Source organism: Daphnia pulicaria, chromosome 6 (genome assembly GCF_021234035.1).
Source record: "Daphnia pulicaria isolate SC F1-1A chromosome 6, SC_F0-13Bv2, whole genome shotgun sequence".
Classification (NCBI taxonomy): domain Eukaryota; kingdom Metazoa; phylum Arthropoda; class Branchiopoda; order Diplostraca; family Daphniidae; genus Daphnia; species Daphnia pulicaria.
In genome coordinates, this window is record NC_060918.1 from 19,371,522 (window position 1) to 19,391,244 (window position 19,723).

At 37.9% G+C, this 19,723-nt stretch overlaps 3 protein-coding genes across 3 annotated transcripts; all 3 read left to right on the forward strand.

Moving 5' to 3' along the window:
- Positions 1-11,607: 11,607 nt before the first annotated feature.
- On the forward strand, positions 11,608-15,669 carry LOC124342167 (obscurin-like). Its single transcript, XM_046795133.1, has 9 exons — positions 11,608-11,628; positions 11,948-12,040; positions 12,104-12,247; positions 13,401-13,569; positions 13,639-14,001; positions 14,478-14,862; positions 14,928-15,109; positions 15,180-15,526; positions 15,586-15,669. The coding sequence occupies exons 1-9, from the start codon at positions 11,608-11,610 to the stop codon at positions 15,667-15,669; spliced, it is 1,788 nt and encodes a 595-aa protein (XP_046651089.1).
- On the forward strand, positions 15,618-16,548 carry LOC124342168 (DNA-directed RNA polymerase I subunit RPA1-like). The gene is made up of 4 exons (XM_046795134.1): positions 15,618-15,885; positions 15,955-16,078; positions 16,143-16,257; positions 16,332-16,548. The coding sequence occupies exons 1-4, from the start codon at positions 15,751-15,753 to the stop codon at positions 16,546-16,548; spliced, it is 591 nt and encodes a 196-aa protein (XP_046651090.1). The 5' UTR covers positions 15,618-15,750.
- On the forward strand, positions 16,531-17,787 carry LOC124342169 (major facilitator superfamily domain-containing protein 10-like). Its single transcript, XM_046795135.1, has 5 exons — positions 16,531-16,876; positions 16,939-17,120; positions 17,189-17,409; positions 17,482-17,619; positions 17,690-17,787. Exons 2-5 carry the CDS (start codon positions 17,002-17,004, stop codon positions 17,785-17,787), a joined length of 576 nt encoding a protein of 191 aa, XP_046651091.1. The 5' UTR covers positions 16,531-16,876; positions 16,939-17,001.
- The last annotated feature ends 1,936 nt before the right edge of the window (positions 17,788-19,723 follow it).

A 19,723-nucleotide genomic window follows, 5' to 3' on the forward strand; every position in this document is an offset into this window, starting at 1 on the left:
GATCGAGAATTAAACGCCATGCCTGTGGGCTATGGTATGGTAGTAGACACCGCTAACCACTCACCTACAAATAGTTACAACTGGCTCTTATCTTCCAATGGCTTATTGGCCCTGGATTTCGGGGGCCAATAGCCAAAACAGCTTTTGGCCCCAGGATTCAGGGGTAAAGCTATTGGCCCCTGCCGCTAGTGGACTACGGGGAAGGGTCGCGTTTACCAGCAAGCTTTTTTTTTCACAATGACATTGACACATAGCGTAAAAAGCTTACATCTGCAATCTTGTGGAATGAAATGAAGTTTGAAATTAACTTCGTTTAGTTTCTAATTGTAATAGTGTAATTTTTAAATTGTAATCGTTGCTTAACAAATAAAAAAGAGGCGTAAAAGGCGTAATTGTAGTCAATTGCAGATCCTTTAAAACACAAAACAAAACAAAAACGAAAATTATAAAAAAACAGAAAAATTGGAGTAATTTTGCAACTTAAAATAAAAGTTAAAAATAAAAAAATTCAAATATTGCAACAAGCAGTCAAGTCAAACTAACATTTCGAGAAATAAAGAAAGATAAATAATTGATTAATTTACAAATCTGGTTAGAGTTTGTTATCTGGGTACACACATTTTACAATACCACTAATCTTTAATTTTTACTAAATAAAAAGAATCTTCAAACTTCTGATGAACCCAAAGCGCGCAGTTTTTTCCTTTAGCATCACATCCTACCCAATCAGACGTTACATAATCAGGCTTGTATTTTGTTCTTCGACAATAACAAAATACTTTCTCACGTCGTATTTTCTCTTCTCGAGTTCTTGGGTGAATGATGTTGGAAGGGATTGGAGTCAGCTTTCCGGAATCGATGCAAGTTCTGAGATGATCACGCAATAGTGTTGTGTCGTTAAGTAAAGATGATGGATCTTCTCTATTTGCCAAACTAGTAGCAAATGCTATGGCGAAGACCCCGCAATCATAGCCATTCCCTTGCTTCTGACATCCTCTAACTACATATGTCATGCTTTGATTAGGTGTTTGTATCAAGGATGACATGCAGCTGAGGACGTGGGGACAAACCTTATCTCCAGAACTGCTATCGTACAAAAGTAAGGGATCGGACAAGGTGAATCCTTTCGCTAACAACAACCAGTGATTTTTCCCGTTGTGAACAATTCGAAGCAATCGTTTTCATGTTGCTTAAGGATATTCCAGGTTTTCCTCCAAGAGTGCTAAAATATAAACCACTAATCCCGGGATGCTGTTGTTTGAGGATCTCCATTGCCCTGTTGATGATGCCAGAAGCGAGCCAGTTGGCATTGGTTACTGGCTTTACATTAGCATGGAATTGCAGCATGTAAGGGTCATGGACTTGTCTTGACCCGACCTGGAATGTCTGTTTTGTTACAAAAAATTGCATGAATCAATTGTTTAATATAACCTAGACATTTAAGTATGTACCTCCACATATAATGCGACCAATGTAGTGGATGTGGAAGAGGATTTTATGTCATCCGTTACATCATGGTCGGCTTCCTGATCATCACCATCATTCATCAGCAAATGTTCCTCTTCCATCCATAATGATCATCTCCTCTTCTTCCGGCTAGGATAACGATTCCATATCATATGTTTAAAGTTTTCCGCGTGTGTGTGGTATGAGGTTAAGTATCAATTGGTGTTCCTTGGACCACCTCTCTTTTGTTGAGCTGCAAAAAGATGTAGGGCATTCCAAGATGGTTTTAATAACTGTACGTTAAACCACAAAAACATTTGTAGAAAAAAAAACGAGTTCTCTCTTGTAGAATTTTTACTGACTTCTCACACCACCGGATTAGGATCCAGCACCAAAATCTGTTCAACAGGAGTAATATCTTCAGGAGGAGCTGCAGCGTGCATCAACTCAACTGACTTGCCTTCTTTGATTAGTTCGTGGATCTCTTGTAGCAGCTGTAATTTTTAATCAAAATCTGATTCAACTAATGAACTCATTGTGTCTGCCATCTTCCAAAAAAAAAGCCATCGCAATGTTGTATTGGTCCTTGTCAGTTATGGGCTTTTTGGTAAGCTTCTTGGAGTAATACATTCCAATAGGCGAAGAAATACTTGCTTGGACGGTACAGTTTTTGTTAAACAAAATGTGGTAATTAGAAGTCCGAATTCCATGAAAAACTTGCAAATAAAGCCAAATCTCGTTTCAACAAGTATGTGGATTTACTAGAAGCAATGCTGTATGTGGTCAATTCCTGCAATGAATAAAAGTAGTTACCATACTTCCCGAATCGATTGTTAAGGTTGTCTATCACTCACACGCAGTAATACGAGGCTTACCAATTTTCTGATGACTTCTGGCTTGGTATTTTGAAGAACATCTTGAGTATTGTGATAGCTAGAAATTTGTTAAAAATGTTAATCCCGCTTCGCTAATCCCACTTCGCTAGGGAGATTACATAGTGTATATCGTTAAATGCAATTTGTTGTATTGTTTCCAAAAGTAGGTAAGTGGCGACGTTTGAGACAGCTCCACTTATTCGAAATGTTGAACCAATTTTCTTCAAAGTATGCCGCAACCACTTTACCTATAAAGTACATAATTAAGTTATAATTTATTCAATTCAGATTACAAATAATAATTTTAATACCGTATTGAGTCAGAAGTTTCGACTTCTCTTCGGCGAAATCTTCTTGCGTTACTGCATAAAGTGCCGCACGGAACCATTTCCCTATTTCATTCTTTTTTTCGAGGTAAAGAAATTTAAATTTCTGTAGAAACAGAGAATGCCGGTAGCTTCAGTAAAAAATTTAGCTAAAGCAGCAATCACTGCGCAGTTTATCTGCATAACAGTGACTTTCGTGGCCGAAAAGTCGTTGTTCTCAAATTTAACAAAATTAATTAGTATTTTTTAATAATGGTTTAATTTTAAGGTAATACCTCGGTGAAAATCTGTAGACATTCAGATATAGCTTTTTTTGTCGCTTCCTTGATAAAAAATAACACGACGGGTTGACCAGCTCCATTGTTTTCGTGAATTATCAAGTGGTAAAGAGCAAAGCTACATTTGTTCTCATTGTAAGTCCCATCTCTATCAAAGTTCTGTAATTTTTGTACATTTTTCGTTGTGGCTCTAGCTGGATAAAAATTGCGTTGAATTTATCATCGGAATTCTGCAGCACCTTAGTTACGTTGTTGGGATTTACTTGAGTTTTTGTAGATATTCCGCCGTTGCCTCCCATTCCTCTTGTGACTTTCCTGCAAAATGAGATAATAGTTTTTTTACTGAAGTATAAGTAAGGTTTAATGAAGTTTTTGATTACCTTGTAATGTTTGCTTAATGTTAATAAGGTTCTTTCCCATGAGATTTGTTCCGAACTAGTCCTGAAGGAGTTTCCTGACGATGGTGGGTTGAGCTCCAGTGGTGATCGTGTCCTTTGCAAATTCAAGCGCCTCAGAAGCCATGTTCATATAACAAAATATTTATTATTTAATAATCTTCATATTGTAATTTAAAAAAAAATTATTCCCTTACTTTTTCCTTGCACAAGTTTGTATAAGCAATTTTGAGACCGGATGGGTTTTATGATCAAGTTCCATTTTCACAATTTTAAAATGTCTCTTAAACAAATAGAATCAGAACTGAATTCACACTGGACATTCACATTACATGATATTTTTTTCAACACGCATATTTTTGGTTTGTCTTGGTTTCCGGGACACGGAATGAGGACATACGAGATCTCGTACATTCTTTATAAACATATTATTTATCAATTTTCTTGTCTTCACTTTTAACACTCTTATTCCAACTCATAACTGTCTGTATTGGTTTCTCTAAACATAAATACACATTTTTCTCCTCTTTAAAGTGTGTTATCAACAATAAAATTTCCTCATAACTTTCAAATACACAACCCTTGGGGAGAGAAGCGAGAAGCGATATTCTTGAACAAAAAGGAAAAAAAAAGGACCTTTTCCTACTGCACTTCTTATATAGGTTCATGCCATACCAAGAATGTGTATGGATTGGGTATTGGTTTGTCAAAGCGTGCTTCATATTATTGCTGTTAAAGCTTTCTATATTTTGGAGTGGGTCCAAGAACGTGCCTTTATAATCCCTAATCCCCAATATTCCTCTAAATACCAAAACATCCTAAATCAAAAGTGTGCGTCTGTAATCCACAAGTCTATAATCCTACGATTTTCATAATTTCTATTTGTGAGAAAAACTATAAGCGTGCTTCATAATCCTGGATTATTTATTTTGCCGGAGAATAATGTATTGAATTATATATATTTTTTATAATTGATACAATAACATACATAGCGGGAGTTTTCTTAATTTAAACAGTTTACCTATGGAAAGTGGAATTCTTACAGGATTAGTTACGGGATATACTCCTAGGAAATATGTCTAATAACCTAAGTCTCTCACTGGAAGAAATCCCTATGTATAATGAAGAAAAAACTGCTGTAGCTTCGACGCCATTGGAGCCTTTTGCAGGAGTAGAATCCATTTTAGGTAGTAGACTCCATTTTAGGTATTAGACTCCATTTTAGGTAGTAGACTCCATTTTAGGTAAGTCAAATTGTGTTTTTTTTTTCAATGAGTTTATTTGTTTATTAATTTTGTATATATTTTTATTTCCCCCTTTAATTTACACATGTTAAGTGGAGCAACGAAAAAGGAAGAGGGGCGAGGAGGAGTCAACAATCAACAAAAGGCTATGCAACGAGAGGGGCGGCTCAGTGAACGTATATGCGGGTGAAACATACAAACGTATACATTTTTTATTTGTATTTATTTTCATTTAAACATAGCAATAAAGGCATAAATTTTTATTTATTTTTATTTAAACATACCAATTATAGAGAGGGTAGAAGAACGAATTGACGGTGAATAAAACGGAAAAGACAAATTAGTCGAAGATGAAGAAGAGGAAGGTGGGTGGGATCCTGTGGTTGACGGGATCGGCGGATCTCAAATATGGTTTGAAGAGGACGAGGAAGAGGATTGCCATGAGGAGTGTAACGGAGAGGGTGATGATGAAGAGACGGTGTTATTAGATCAAAATGAGGAAGGAAGGGGGATATCAATGAAAAACACATTAACATGTATCGGTGTGAAATAAAACCATAAAAGTAAATACGCAAAAAAGTGTCGACATGCCAGCAGAATATACATCAACACTCATATTCAAAGTACGAAGTCGGAAAAAATATATAACCTGGAGGAGACATGGGGCTGGGGCAGTTTGGTTCGGCTTTGTATGCAGAACACCAGATAGGAGAGGGTCGGCCAAAAGAAGTCATTAGGCTTAGATAGCTAGTAAGGAGGCCAACTAGCTGAGTATCTGCAAAGAAAGTTATTCATCGCAGTTAGTGATGAATAGTATGTAACATTCTCCTTAACCCTTACTCTAGCTATGTATGGGCCATACACAACCATTGATCACCAAATAAACCTGTGAAATATAGTCAAAGATAGGTAAAAACCATTTGCAAATTCCTTTGGTAATAGCCAGCTAGTATCATAATCAACTAGAGTCACCACACTGGTGAGAAACTGTTCTCACATTTTCATTGTGTCGTTGGTTTGTATCTTTTGGTTAGTGTAGATGATTTTTTTTTTTCACCGAGTGCTGTACATAATTCTGTTAGCTTTCAAGAAGTTATTGTGTGAAATAAATGTAGAGTCAGTTTTTTAACAAATACTAAAAAGGCATTTACATCTGGAGCACTTCTTTGTAAAGCAGACCTAGAGTTGACAGCAAATAAGGCAAGTTCATGTAATCCTGCTTTTTGTGAGCTGGTGTTTCTTTGTTGATTTATTGTGTTCTCAAATAAAAATTTCTATTTTTCTACTCAGAATAGTCAAGAGAAAGATAATTATGAGTCTCACGATGAGACAGCTTTTACAGATAACAAGAAATCAATATGTGGTTCAAAGAATGAAAACGTTATAAGAGATATCTCGAAGAATTGAAATCTCAAGAAATTAAAACAGTCAAACAGAAGGTTACAACAAATAATGATAGTGATATGATGTTCATTTGGCACATGGCTAAGTTGATTTTCTTAGATTTTAATTGCAAACAGCAAATTTATCGTAAAGTTACGTCAGGAAATAAAATATTGAACTATTCTTGGGGACTACCTCCTAGTTACCTTCTTTTGGTAACATTTCTTTACTTATCCCTTCCTTCTCTCTACTTTATTCGTGCACGATGGATAAGAATACCAAATCAAGACTAGCAGTAGAACTAATTGGCTTTCGTTTTAGTAAAATTTAGGAAATGGAGGACCAATTTGAACTACATATCCCTGTAGTTCGCAGATAATTGTAGATAGCATTTCAATAGTTCCGCCAAAATTCCCTCAGACCGAGAAGAGTATGGCATCAGAGATGACCTTTACTCGTAAGTACCGCCGCTAGCGATAGTGATACTCAAAGCGATACAAAAAATCGAAGAATTGCAGAAAATTAAATTTGCGTCAAGAAAATACGCTTTGAAAACCTTTTAATTCGATTGCAAAACGTCAGGGTTTCAAACTTTATTATTATGACCTCACAAACAGAAAATAACCTAGCAAAAGAAAACAACTTCGGACGAAAGTTTTCTGCTGTCCACTACTAAAGGCTCGAGCTGCCAGATATAAATCCGTAATTGAAACATTTTGAAACATGTTGCAATGTTGCATTGCAACCCTTTCTTATCCCATATTTTCACACACTCCTTTTTTCAAACAATGGTAGAATAAACCTTGCTCTCGCTAGAACAGGTCGCCACTTGTCGCGCTCTTGCTTTCGTTATTATAGGCTCCCGGCCATGTTGCTACGCATGTCCTGGACGTTGCCGAATTATCTGGAACGGTATGGGTGGGACAGCCGTTTGCAGAACATAAGGAAATGTCAAAAATTGTTTGTGCCTGTAAACAAAGAAAAAAAAATGTAAACAGAAATTTAGTTTTTTGTTTAACGTACAAATGTGCCGCCCGGCATTTTCGGTAGCTTTCCGGATACTCCTTCTCGAACAGTTTTTCCAAATCACCACGGCTGGATTCAGGTATTTAGACATCTCCTTACCAATCGTTGGTGCTGCCACTGGAAAAACGGGTGGTGTAGTCGTGAGCGACGATATACTTTGGAAAGTCTTTCGTAACCAACATTTTTCAAAGGCGTCCTATGGAAAAGATGTTTATGTGTAAAGACATGGACATATATGGATTCTATGTTACATCTATATATTTTCAATAACAAAACGTAAATATATTTTTAAATTTATTAACATACCAGTGATGTGTGCAGGCAATTCCGATCCCGGTCAAGGTTAGAATGCCCAACTTTTTCCAATAACGCAGTGGGTCCGTGCTTTTCATAAGCAGTCATGGTACTTGGAGTTTCCTTCCATTGCTCAGTCAAGTAGACACCGTCCTAGAAATAAATATAAGGAAAGATTGGTGGTTAATGCCAATATACAGAAAGCCGAGATTGGCATACATTGATTTACTCTAATTTTGGAAAAAGTCTGCGTCGACTATTTCACCTACTCGTTGGTCCACTTGGGAACGTACTGATTCACCTCGTGCTAGGGCAGGGTCATTATGACGCCACCACGAGTTTTGTGGGTCTTCCCAGGTAACAATTTTCATGTCGTTTTGATGTGCTGTTGAAATACTTTTGACATCAACTTTTAGACAAAAAAAGAATGAAAAGAGTAATATCGTTTGGATATCAATGTTGTCGCGCCAACGAAGTTCGTTTGGACATGAAAAAATAACATCAATTTTGTCACATGAAAATGACGTTTGAATATTTTTTCTCCGTATGACATTGAAACCACGTCTAATTATGTTTATAACAAAGATATACAAAACACTGCCTTAAATGGATGTCAATTAAACCGCATGACATTGATATCAATAAAAATGCATGAATTAGATATCACTGTTAAAAAACTTAACAACTATAAACGCCCTAAATTCTCGCTAAACCAGATCTGGGGTTCCCAAACCCGAAAAATTTGTATCGCATCGCAATACGAAATGTTCGGGGTTGTATAGAAGACTAATAAATGATACGACATGGGCCTGTATTGAACCTTCAACCTTTGACTTCCGAGCTCAGCTCGCTAACCACTTGACCAATTGACTTATTAAAATGTCATATATTTATGAATTACATTTGAACCTGTACGTAAGGACTTAGAAAGTTTTATAGTCTTTGTTAGTATAGAAAATAAGAGTTAGAGGGTAGCGGGCGTGTTGGTCGAAAAAACTAGTACTTAAACTTAATATTATACGATAGAATACTTACGTTTTCAGAAATCGATATAATTTTAATAAAAGGAAAGGGATGCATGCTTGAAAATATTTCAAGTTGGAAAATGTGATATGTATAAATGAAAATTGATCTACTTGACAAGTAGTTTGCAAATACTTTTGATTAATACACAATTTTGGTTCACTGCACGTCAGTTTCATGTGATCTATCCTTTCAATTTTATTTGGGCAGTTAAAAAAATATATGTTATTGGTAAAAGCAGTGGAAGATTAATGTGTGCGTTTCATATTTCAAAAAGGAGGTTAAACAGCATTAATTTATTTATTAAGATGTCCATTTTCTATTTGAAAATGTATTATATAGAAAATAGTACATCATTTAAATGTCCGTTTCATAGCATAAATTGTAAAAGAAAAACGATGTGAACATAAATTTGTAAATTACGTGTCCATTTTTTATTCGAAAAATGATATAACGAAAAGCATGTCAATAGCAAGTATTTGGAATATGATGTCAATATTAATATATCAATTTCATGTCAATTTTGCATTTCAAGAATTTGTATCGGAAAACGTTACATCAATAACATGTCGTTATGATATTTTAAAAATGATATCGAATTTCACACTTAAAGTACGTGTCCATTTTTTATTCGAAAAATGATATTTAAAAAAGAATGTCAATAGCAAGTCATTTTCTTATTTGAAATATGATGTCAATATTAATATATCAATTTCATGTCAATTTTTTATTTCAAAAAATTGTATCGGAAAACGTTACATCAATAACATGTCGTTATGATATTTTAAATATGATGTCAAATTTTACACATTATTTTCGCATGTTTTTAATTTACGTAAAATTACTGAATGTCAAATTCACGTGATTTGCATATACAAAAATTGATGTCAATTTTTGTACAGTAAATAATACATTAAAAAATATCAGAAAATAGATTAGAATTTTTCATTAACAAATGTAATGTCACATACATATCCATTTCGTATCATACATGGGATGTCAAATAATTTATAACAAATTCATGTCAAATTCATGTCAACTAATTGACAGGAACATCAAAATGACATGGGAATATCAAATAGACATCCCAATGACATCCAATGCTACCTGGGTTATTGAACGCGTTGAGAATGCATGTTTTTTAAATTCCCAAAATCAGATTGTTTAACTTCCCAAATCTTCGCAATTTTTTGGCTGAAATCTAAGGAAAATAAATAAAAACAAATTCATTAATATTATAAAGGTATCAAATCAAGGTTTTTAGTATACAAATTAACTTACCAAGAAATTTGAATTTGCCCAAATCAGTAGGGATGTAAAGTGTTTTTAATAACCAGGCGTTGTTTGATGGGCAATGGCAAAATTTGTGCCCTTTGACGCCGCAGAAATTACACCACAAGTTCCTGGTTCTATCCCATTTCTTAGGCATCGGGCAATGGTTCTTGTGATGGCCGCTTTGCTTGCAGTTGAAACATGTTATACCTAGAAATCAAAATAATGTATAAATCATTAGCTTTTCTTTACAATTTTAAAATATGAATTGTAAATTACTAGCACGAATTTGAGGAAATTGAACGACGCCATCAACTGTTGGAGGTGGATTACGAACCCTGCCAACCGGATTGGGATTACCTCTTAGAGAAAGTACAAGAAAACTAAATTCAGCACGCTACAATAAAGAGTAAATTACATTTATGAATATAGCTCTACATAAAAGTTATCTGAACACTATCGGGTGCGTAGCACAATGACGGATTCCCATAAGTAACACCGTTTAAAAATGAATTGTATCTCATGACGAGGTATTGTATGACTGTACCTCACGGTGACAAGCTATCTTAGTCACGAAGTTTTCGGCCGTCGAGCTTGCAGCGAAAGCTACCCTGACTCTTACTGCTTGCCTGGAGTCTCCAACCATTGATCGGGCTTTTCTTATCTCAAACTTTGACAGGACCATCTTTCTAAAACGGAATGACGGAAACGTTCACAGAGGTAAAACTTTTGAAAATTTGTGTTTCAAGTTCTAGCAGACGAAATTTTGTCAAAGCCAAAATGGCGATGTTTACAACTATCTTAAGCTTTAAAAAAAGGTTAAAATGGGGTGCGTAGCACAATGACGGATTCCCATAAGTAACACCGTTTAAAAATGAATTGCACTAGTAACTTAGCTCATAAAGACGTGTGCTCGGTAATACATTTTTGCATTAGAACAATTTTCAATAAATAAAAATATTTATTAGGACTGCTGTTAATTACATATTTGTCATAGATAAAATGTTGCACAAGTAAGAATCTGCATAAGTAAAATATATTTTAAAAATACGTACATAAGTATTTCCACAAGTAAAATATTTTTTAAATAAATAATTTTGCAAATACAATAGTGCATTTGTAAAAGTTATTATAAGTAAATTCCTAATTTTTTATTTATCATATTTTTTATTTTCAAAAGTCACATTAATCATACGTAATAAATATCACAAATAAAGTTGCCTTTATTTAAAATGTTTATAAGTAAAAATAGAAATTCGAATTTTTCTTATTTATTATATTCGTTATTTTCACAAGTAATATTAATCATACGTAATTAATATCACAAATAAAGTTGTATTTATTTAAAATGTTCACAAGTAACAATTGAAATTCTCAATGGTAATTTGTAGCATTAGTACAACTGTTCAGTAGTAACTTTAGCCGACAGCCGTAGCCGTAGTGACAGCAAGTAAATTGTAAATAATCTAATCTCGTTAATTGCGGGTCTCTTAGGTGCTGGGGAGAATAAACCATGGCCGGAAGACAGAATGCCTTCCTGTCCAGCAGTAAGTTACCCTTTTCAGAAGTAATTTGATTGAAATCGTTTTGATTCTTTGCAATTCAGTAGTCAGTGAGTTGAAACAAAAAACGAGCAGCATGAGTCAATCGATGAGCAGCGATGAACAACATCAGCAAATGTCGTCATCTTCATCCGTCCGGACATCCGTGACTTCAAGCTCGGTTTCTTATTCGACTGCCACCGCCGAAGGACAAAACGTGAGTGATCGACGTGACCCTTTTTTCCTTTCGTTGAGTTATAACATTCACTAGCTCACGCGAAGGTTTTTCATTAGTTGGATAAACTAATTCAATCCAGCGGAAATGAGTTGTCTCGGAAGTGAATTGACATCCCTGATCATCAAGTGGGCGAGTGAGTGACTGACACGTCGTCTTGTCTTAATTGACCGCCCACTTTGCAAACGCCAAAACTCACGCCAGAAATTCCGTCTCTTTTTCACGTTGTTGGGACCGTGTCCCTGTATCATTACGAAATTCAACACGCGATGAATGCCATGCAAATCGGCGTCAGAAATCTGCTGGCGCAGATTTGTTCCTTTGAAGTTTCGCTGTTACGGCTCTCAAATTTCCTAATTTCGTTTTCAGAGAATTAAACAGTTAAAATGCGATGATGTTTGGATTTTGGCCCAGTAACATCCGCAAAATCTGCAGTTTTTCTATTTCCTATGCCATCGGTGGTATTCGACCCTATTCCCGAGTCTCGTCCCTTTTGTTTTCTTGCCAAAAAACCACCAAAAAGTCGAGACCATTTGTTATGCAATGTTGCCCGCAAAATATCAAGGATCTAAATTTTTAATCGTTCAATGTTAATTTTTGTACATTTAGGAATACAGTCACCGGATCGGCGACCACAAACGATTGGGCGAATACCTCAAGTTGCCCATTCAACGCATCAACGACTTCCAGGTTCTCCTCAAGGTAAGAAACAAACAACAATCATCTTGGATGTCTCTTACCAATTTGAATTTGTTTCTCCAAAAGGATCTGATAACGCATTCGCGAGAACTGCGCGAGGACACGAAGGATTTGCAAAAGGCTCACGAGTTTATGCTGGCCTTGCCCCAGCGGCTGACTGATTCGAAATTCATCGAGAATCTATCCGGAATACAAGGGCAACATCCACAAGTTAGGACGACTTTTACGACACGTAAGTCATCATTTTGCTGTCAGCCTTGAGACATGATGAATAATTAAAGTAACGCTGAACGGATTCGATTAGAATTTCCTAACGGATGTTTTTCCGTCCGTTTTCTTTTCACTCGCTCCAGGTGTGTGCCCGGCGTTTATTTATAAAACACACACGCGGGACGGGGAATATAGAAACTCGCACAGGATTTTCTCTTTTCAAAAGTGACCAAAGTCTATTTTGCAGTTGCTTCCGTTTGTTTTCCCCCTCCTGAAAGTCGACCGTGAAAAGAGATGACGTCATTTCTTCTCCTAACCGAACCCTCGTTCGAGCTGCTGCGTGTTGAATGCTCTTTCTTAACTATTGGCGCAGTTGATTTGGCCATCCAGTTCAAATCCAGGAGAGAGTTGCTAATCTTTCCCTCCGTCGATTGATGAGCGGCCACTTGAAATCCCGATCGTTCGTGTAGCGGCGACGATTAGACAAGCAGGTTATTCATAGCGACTCTTTGCACCGCAATAACGCGTCATCCCCCAGTGAAAAACAGCTGCAGCTATTTAACTTTTTTTCTTCCTACTTTTCCTCACACCCGTCAATGTTTTGTTTCTTTTTCGTACGTGGGAGCGTGAACGACATACGGCCGATAGACTGGGTGACTCCAACGTCTGCCATCGTGTACTATCCCGGTTGTTTTTTTGTTTTCTTTTCTAAATGCCCTCTCCCACGAAAATTGGATCCTCGTCGCTTCGCATTAGGTCACGGCTAAATTTAGAATCGCCGACCCAAGCGTGAATTAGTGAGTAGTCGGATTATTGGTGTTCTTGTCGGGCCCCGCATCTCTCATTGTCCACGCTCCCAGGGCCGGGGTTTTCTCTATTTCATTTCAACATCATCTTCATCAACTGGAATTTGAATTCATTCAGAGCTGGTGGACGGTGACTGTCGTGACTGGTGGACAGTCGTGGACGGGCCAGAGAACGTTACCTGTTTCTCTTCAAGGCCCGCATTTTGGTGACGAAGGTGAGACGAGTCACCGACGATCGAAACCTTTTCCTCCTCAAGGATATCATCAGGGTAAGACATAATTGAAAATGGTATACTATGAAAACGAATTCAACAATTCTTCAAGATTTCCTTCTGTATTCAAAATAGTTGCAAGACGTCGAGGTCAAAGTTCGCCAAGAAGAAGGAGATTGCTGCAATTTTGATTTGATCCATTCGGATCCGCGTTTCGTCCGTTACCCGCTCAATTTACGCTGCACGGATCGATCCATTCACGACGATTGGCTGATTGAAATACGCAACCACGCCTCTCACGCTAGTCAGTTATTCTTTTAAATTTATTCCTTAAAATTTTGGTTTGACTAAATTTTATGTGAATGATTTTCAGTCGCCTTACAGGAACACGCCGAAGACGATTTGCAAGTCGACGGTCCGGGTGAAACTGACAACGAAGCCAACGACCCTGTCGTTCCACCTCCAGTTCAAACAAAACCGACGCAGTTGAAACCGACAACTCCTGCACCATCCGACCCGGTTGGACAACAGGATTCCGCTCAGATCGCCAAAAAGATCAAGGACCTCATTCACTTGAAAGGAGTTGTGCAGTCCGTCCCACAGGCGACCCCTCTGCAATCGCCCATCACCGAAAAAGCTCCTCCGGGCGAAATCAATCTTCAGCGTTCCGATTCTGTTGATTCAATCAAAAAGGGCAGCGCCAGCATCCGCTCGGCATCACAGGCGTCTTTATCCGGTAAGGTACGAATGCCCATAAGAGCAAGTCACTTTTATTTTACGCTAATTGTTTGTTATCGTTTTTTAAACACGCCCAAAAATGCTCGAATTGCTAATTGCTGGATCTAATCTGTTTGGTTCGGGATGGCATTTCATTTATTTAACACAAAATCATTTTCGTTTTGAAACAAAAAAAAAAGAATATCAATCGTTAGGTTCGCTTCGTGAAAGTGATCCCCCCGCGACGCAAGCGACGCCACTCTCTTCGCTTCGATGGCCGAACCCATACCTGAAATGGCGGCCGAGCCGCTGCCCGGTCGACCCCGTTTCTCTCGCACCATTCACGGAAACTTCTGCGAACGTAAGTTTCTGTCTAATCACCTAACTAAGATAACTATCCCTTAACGAGAGTTTTGCCCTTTTTTGTTATTAATTAAAATTAATTATTTATTCCGATTCGATCGATTTAATGAACGACGTCCATTTAATATTCAGCCGATGAGAAAGCGACGTTTGACTGCGCCCTAGAATCTAACGCTACTGCCCAGGTGACTTGGCTGCGTAACAACAAGCCGCTGGACGATCGTTTTGCAGACCGCATCGTGACCACGTCCAAAGGCCGGAAGCACAGTCTGCAAATGATGAACTGCCGACTGGACGACAGTGGACTCTACACCGTCGTGGCCTCCAACGAGGACGGATCGGCCACTTTCTCGGCTTCTTTAGTCGTCCAAGTCCTGACTCCCGACGAACGCGAGAAAATGGCCCAGAAAAAGTGCCCCGTCTTCCTTGTCGTATTGCACGACACGGAACTGATCGAGGGAACTTCTGTCCACTTCATGATCAAAGTCAAAGGCGATCCTATCCCGAATGTCGAATTGTATTCCTTTTGATTTCTTACAACTTAAACAAGTTCATAGCTAAATTTCGTTTCATTGGCTACAGAAAAAAGGATGGCAAGAAAGTGGTGGAATCCGATCGGATCAAAGTCATCAACGATCAAGCGGCCACCGGATTTTTTGAGCTGGTCATCTGTCAAGTGAACGAATCCGATGCCGGCGAGTATACGTGCAAGGCTCTCAACCGTTTCGGCGAAGCCACTTCAAAGGCCCAAGTCACCGTTACCAGTAGGATCGTATTCATTTTATAATATCGTTTTAATAACCAATTTGATTCATTCATTGTTTTCTTTGACAGCTGAAAATGAAGTTTTCAGTCTGCTGGCCAACCACGGTCTTTTGGCCCCCGGTGAGAAACCCGAGTTCCAGTGGTACAAGGACGGCGCCGCTTACGATCCCGAGGAGCGATTCAAAGTTACTTACGAGGACGAAGCCGACACTTTGGAATTGGTTTTCCAAAAAGACGCTGGACTCTACACTTGCGTGGTGGCCAACAGCAGCGGCAAAATCCGCCGAGCCGAGCGCCATTTGTTGCGTGAGCCCGAAGCTCCTACAATCACCATGGACCTGGCGGACACTGAGGTCAGCTGTGGTGTATCCGGCATGCTGGAACACAAATTCAAGGGATTCCCTAAACCCAAAATGGTCTGGACGATTAGGAAAACAAATGGGATCCATATAATTTCACAACTGGCCTATTTCAGGTAATGCGCGATGCCGTGCGTAATGGAACGTTTGGCCTGGCGCAACGCACATCGAAGAGAGCAATGGGAAAAAAATCAACCTGAACCCCAACGAAGAAAAATCACGAGCGGTCATTGCCAAAACCTTGCTAACCCCTTTCGAAGCTAGTTCTCAGGCGGCGGTTTATGAAGAAAGGCGGCAAAATTCGTACTTTATTCAAACCGAAAATTGTGCATCGTCATTTGAAAACGGGCGATATAATGCTTCTTAATCGCCTGCCCACTCTGCACAAGCCCAGTATGATGGCTCATAAAGCCAGGGTAAGTTTTTAATTTTTCTGGCAAAACTATTACTATTACTATAATTAAAATTTAATTTTTTCTTTTAAGGTGCTTATGGGGGAGAAGACCTTGCGGCTGCACTACGCAAATTGCAAAGCTGATTTTGATGGTGACGAAATGAATGCACATTTTCCTCAGGGCGAAGTAGCTCGTTCTGAGGGATACAACATCGGTATGATTCATTTTATGTTTTTGTACAAATTATTTAATTGTATCTAGCCTGTTATCCTTTTTAGCGGCTGTGCCGCATCAGTATCTCGTGCCCAAAAATGGAACTCCTCTAAGTGGGCTGATCCAGGATCACATGATCGCAAGAGTGAAACTCACGATGCGCGGGCAATTCTTTAACCGGTTAGTAACTACTTCCCAAATCCAAGACCTATCTTGTAATTGTTAAGATAAATTTATTTTTACTTGTATTTCAGAACCGACTACCAGCAGCTAGTTTTTGCTGACTTGGGCGGACGAGAGTATGATGGTAAAACTAAACTTTTGTCTCCCACGATACTGAAGCCGGTCGCCCTGTGGTCGGGCAAACAAATATTGTCCACCGTTATCATCAATCTGACCCCCAAAGGCAAAAAGTTGGATTCCAGCCATGGATTAGCGGGATCTAAACATGGATTCTACAGCCAAGATTAGCGTTAAGGACTGGCAAACGGTACCGGCAAGAAAATGGGAGGGAGATGGTACTGAACTACAAGGGACGGAAAATGAAGTTGTCATCCAACATGGAGAGCTGCTGGTTGGCGTACTGGACAAGATGCATTATGGAGCCACTTCATAAAGTCTCGTCCATTTGTTTAATGAGCTTTATGGAGGTTAGTATTCGTGCCGACTTCTCTCGTGCTTCGCGCGCCTTTTCACGACATACCTTCAGCTGAAAGGATTCAGTTTGGGTGTCGAGGACATCTTAGTAACTCCTCGGGCTGATAAAAAGCGCAGAAAGATTCTTAAGCGAATTGAAATGGTAAGTCGTTTGGACCCGTTTTACATTTCATTACCGCTATTAATTGTTCAAAATCGAATTAGGTTGGAGATGGTGTTGCTACTAAAGCTGTTGGTGTTACCCCTCAAGAGGTTTAGAAAAGTGGAATGGAGATTGTGAAGAAGAAAATGCAAGAGATACATTTCAGCCAAAATGCCCTTAAAAAAATGGCCATCGACAGAGAATACAAGGGTGTTACTGATCAAATTAACAACGAAGTTAACAGGCAAGTTTTTCTTTTCTTTTTTTTATTTTAAAATTCACATTTTAAATGAGTTCGTTGATGAAAACTAGGGCCTGCATTCCTGGAGGATTGCATAAACTGTTTCCGGATAACAACTTGGCGTTGATGATTCAGTCAGGTGCCAAAGGATCTAGCGTTAACGCTATGCAAATTTCTTGCCTCTTAGGCCAAATTGATTTGGAAGGAAAACGGCCCCCTCTGATGATATCAGGGCGACTGTTTATTGAAATAGGGCAACAGCCTTGTATTTTGGACTTGCCTTGTACTCTTGGTAAGTAAATTTTTAATTTCATTCTCATTGCGTACCTCTTTGAGTAAATGGAAATGATTTCGAATTTATTAGGATCAGCCATCGTAATTCCTTGTCTAACAGCAATGACCGCTGCCTATGGACGACCCGATCAGAAGGGAGCAGTTTTTGGTAACCTAAGATCATTGGAAGAGCTCGCTCGTGCCTTCTGCCCTTTACTGTCTTCATTTGGTAAATTAAAAATTAAAAAATATTCGCATAATTGCAAGCAACAAAGTGAAATCATAACATTTTTTTTTTGTATGTGTTGTGTTCGGAGTCGGGACATACTACTGCATTGGAGCTGTTGGTCTAATAATTCCGTTCGTTTTACTGCGTCAGTCGCCGTTGCAAACGTAAACTACGATCAACTGTGATTTAATCTTTCTTTCTTTCTTGATGAAACATCACATCACTCTAGGGTATACTTTCTTTAGCTTGAATTAGGAACTTTTAAAAATTGGCTGAAAAATCATTAACTACTGTAAAAGTGTCAATTCTTTTTGATTCTCATGAAGGTAATTGACAATATCGTCATTCCAATTTTTCTGCCCCGTCTGCTGCTTTCTTAAGAAATACATTCAGAGTTTTCGCTGATGCTCCAACAGCTTTTAATTACATTACATGGTTCTAAACAGAAAGGAAGAATCTATTCAACCAAGTCACGGGTGAATCCGGATGGTTCGACGCAAGGAAAAAGAGTGACTAAAAAAATAAAGGGGCTGAAGACGTCGTCTCTTCCATAGTTGTTAAGGACCGTTACACTCGACTCAACGAACTGTCTAGAAGGAAAAGTCGATTGGAGGAAAACATTTATTAAGCGCTATCTTCTTTTTTTTTCAATAGTCTGAATAACGTGCACATCTTTAAAATAATAGCAACATAAGCTAAAACTATATTACATTTCAAGGCGGAAGAAGGCTGCAATTTTAAAAGAACCGCCGTATATCGCCGTGTATAGCATATCGATTTATTATCGCGGGTGTTACTAATGAAACTATATACTTACTTATGAGAAGGCTGTTGTCTTATAAATCATAAAATTAATCGGGATTTGTGAAACATAGTTTTAATGGAACAATGTAACAGTGGGAATTTTTATTTGTAAACAAAATTACTAATTTGCAAATTATTACACGTTTTATTTATTTGGTGTTACTTGTGAAACAAATTACTTATGAAGCATAGTCGCAATGACAAAAAGTTTTAATGGAACAATGTAACAGTGGGAATTTTTATTTATAAACAAAATTACTATTGAGCAAATTATTACACGTTTTATTTATTTAGTGTTACTTGTGAAACAAATTACTTCTGAAGCATAGTCGCAATGACCAAAAGGTCTTCTGCAATTACTTGCGTGTAATACATTTTACTTACGGGAAAATTATTTTTTTATTAAATGCGACGTTGTTATAATACTTTTTACTTATGGAAATTGTTACTCATGTAAATAACCTAGGTTTACCTATAAATATATTTACTTATGACAACTTTTATTTATGGTAAAGTAGATATTTGAATTTGTTTACTTATGAGCAGAAAAATATTTTTTTTACTTATAAAACGGTGTTACTTATGGGAATCCGTCATTCTGCCATGATCCCAACACTATCTGTCGGGACATAAATTGGGCGCGCAACATAATTTCCAGCGGTAGCGGTATTAACGGCTAGCGGCACATTTTCGAAAGAAAATGTTTTTTTTTTCTCTAAAAAACAAAACAAAAATGTTATTAAGTTGTAAATTAAAAATTTAATTAATAGTATGTTTTAGAAGTGCTAGAGCAACTGATTCTTTCTCATTACAATAAACCAGGAAAGACCTTGAATCGAAATCCACCACCATCTCAACATCAATAACGGCGCCGCACACTACGAACATTTACTAAAAAAATAAATAAAATGTCTCACAATAAAAAAATAGAAATTACCCTAATCGTTTTGACTTCACACTTCTTTGGCAAATGTTTAACAAATAGTTGGCGCGTCGTGTCAGTTTTACGGTGGCGAGCAATTTCTTTTTTAGGCAGGTAAGTTCCTCTTGAACTTCTTCAAGCACAGAATTTTTTTAATTGAGTACTTTTCTCAATTTGGTAGTAACTGCGTTAACTAACGCTTCGTCTTCGGCAACCGCCGGAGCGTACTTCACCTTCTTTGGTGTCGACATTCTTACTAGGAATCTCGAAACCAAATGGGCACGTCGCAAACTTTTCTAGTAGATCTGTAGGGAATCCTAACCTTCTCTCTCTACAAAGAAGGAGGTTACCCTGGCCAATGAAGGGTGACTTCTAGTG

Coding starts and splice junctions, on each gene's coding strand:
- LOC124342167 (XM_046795133.1), top strand. CDS start 11,608: ATGAATGCCATGCAAATCGGC. Junction 13,570..13,638: donor CAACCACGCCTCTCACGCTA/GTCAGTTATTCT, acceptor AATGATTTTCAG/TCGCCTTACAGGAACACGCC. Junction 15,527..15,585: donor GATTCCCTAAACCCAAAATG/GTCTGGACGATT, acceptor GGCCTATTTCAG/GTAATGCGCGATGCCGTGCG.
- LOC124342168 (XM_046795134.1), top strand. CDS start 15,751: ATGAAGAAAGGCGGCAAAATTCGTACTTTATTCAAACCGAAAATTGTG. Junction 15,886..15,954: donor TGATGGCTCATAAAGCCAGG/GTAAGTTTTTAA, acceptor TTTTCTTTTAAG/GTGCTTATGGGGGAGAAGAC. Junction 16,079..16,142: donor TTCTGAGGGATACAACATCG/GTATGATTCATT, acceptor TATCCTTTTTAG/CGGCTGTGCCGCATCAGTAT.
- LOC124342169 (XM_046795135.1), top strand. CDS start 17,002: ATGGAGATTGTGAAGAAGAAAATGCAAGAGATACATTTCAGCCAAAAT. Junction 17,121..17,188: donor ATTAACAACGAAGTTAACAG/GCAAGTTTTTCT, acceptor GATGAAAACTAG/GGCCTGCATTCCTGGAGGAT. Junction 17,620..17,689: donor CCCTTTACTGTCTTCATTTG/GTAAATTAAAAA, acceptor ATTTTTTTTTTG/TATGTGTTGTGTTCGGAGTC.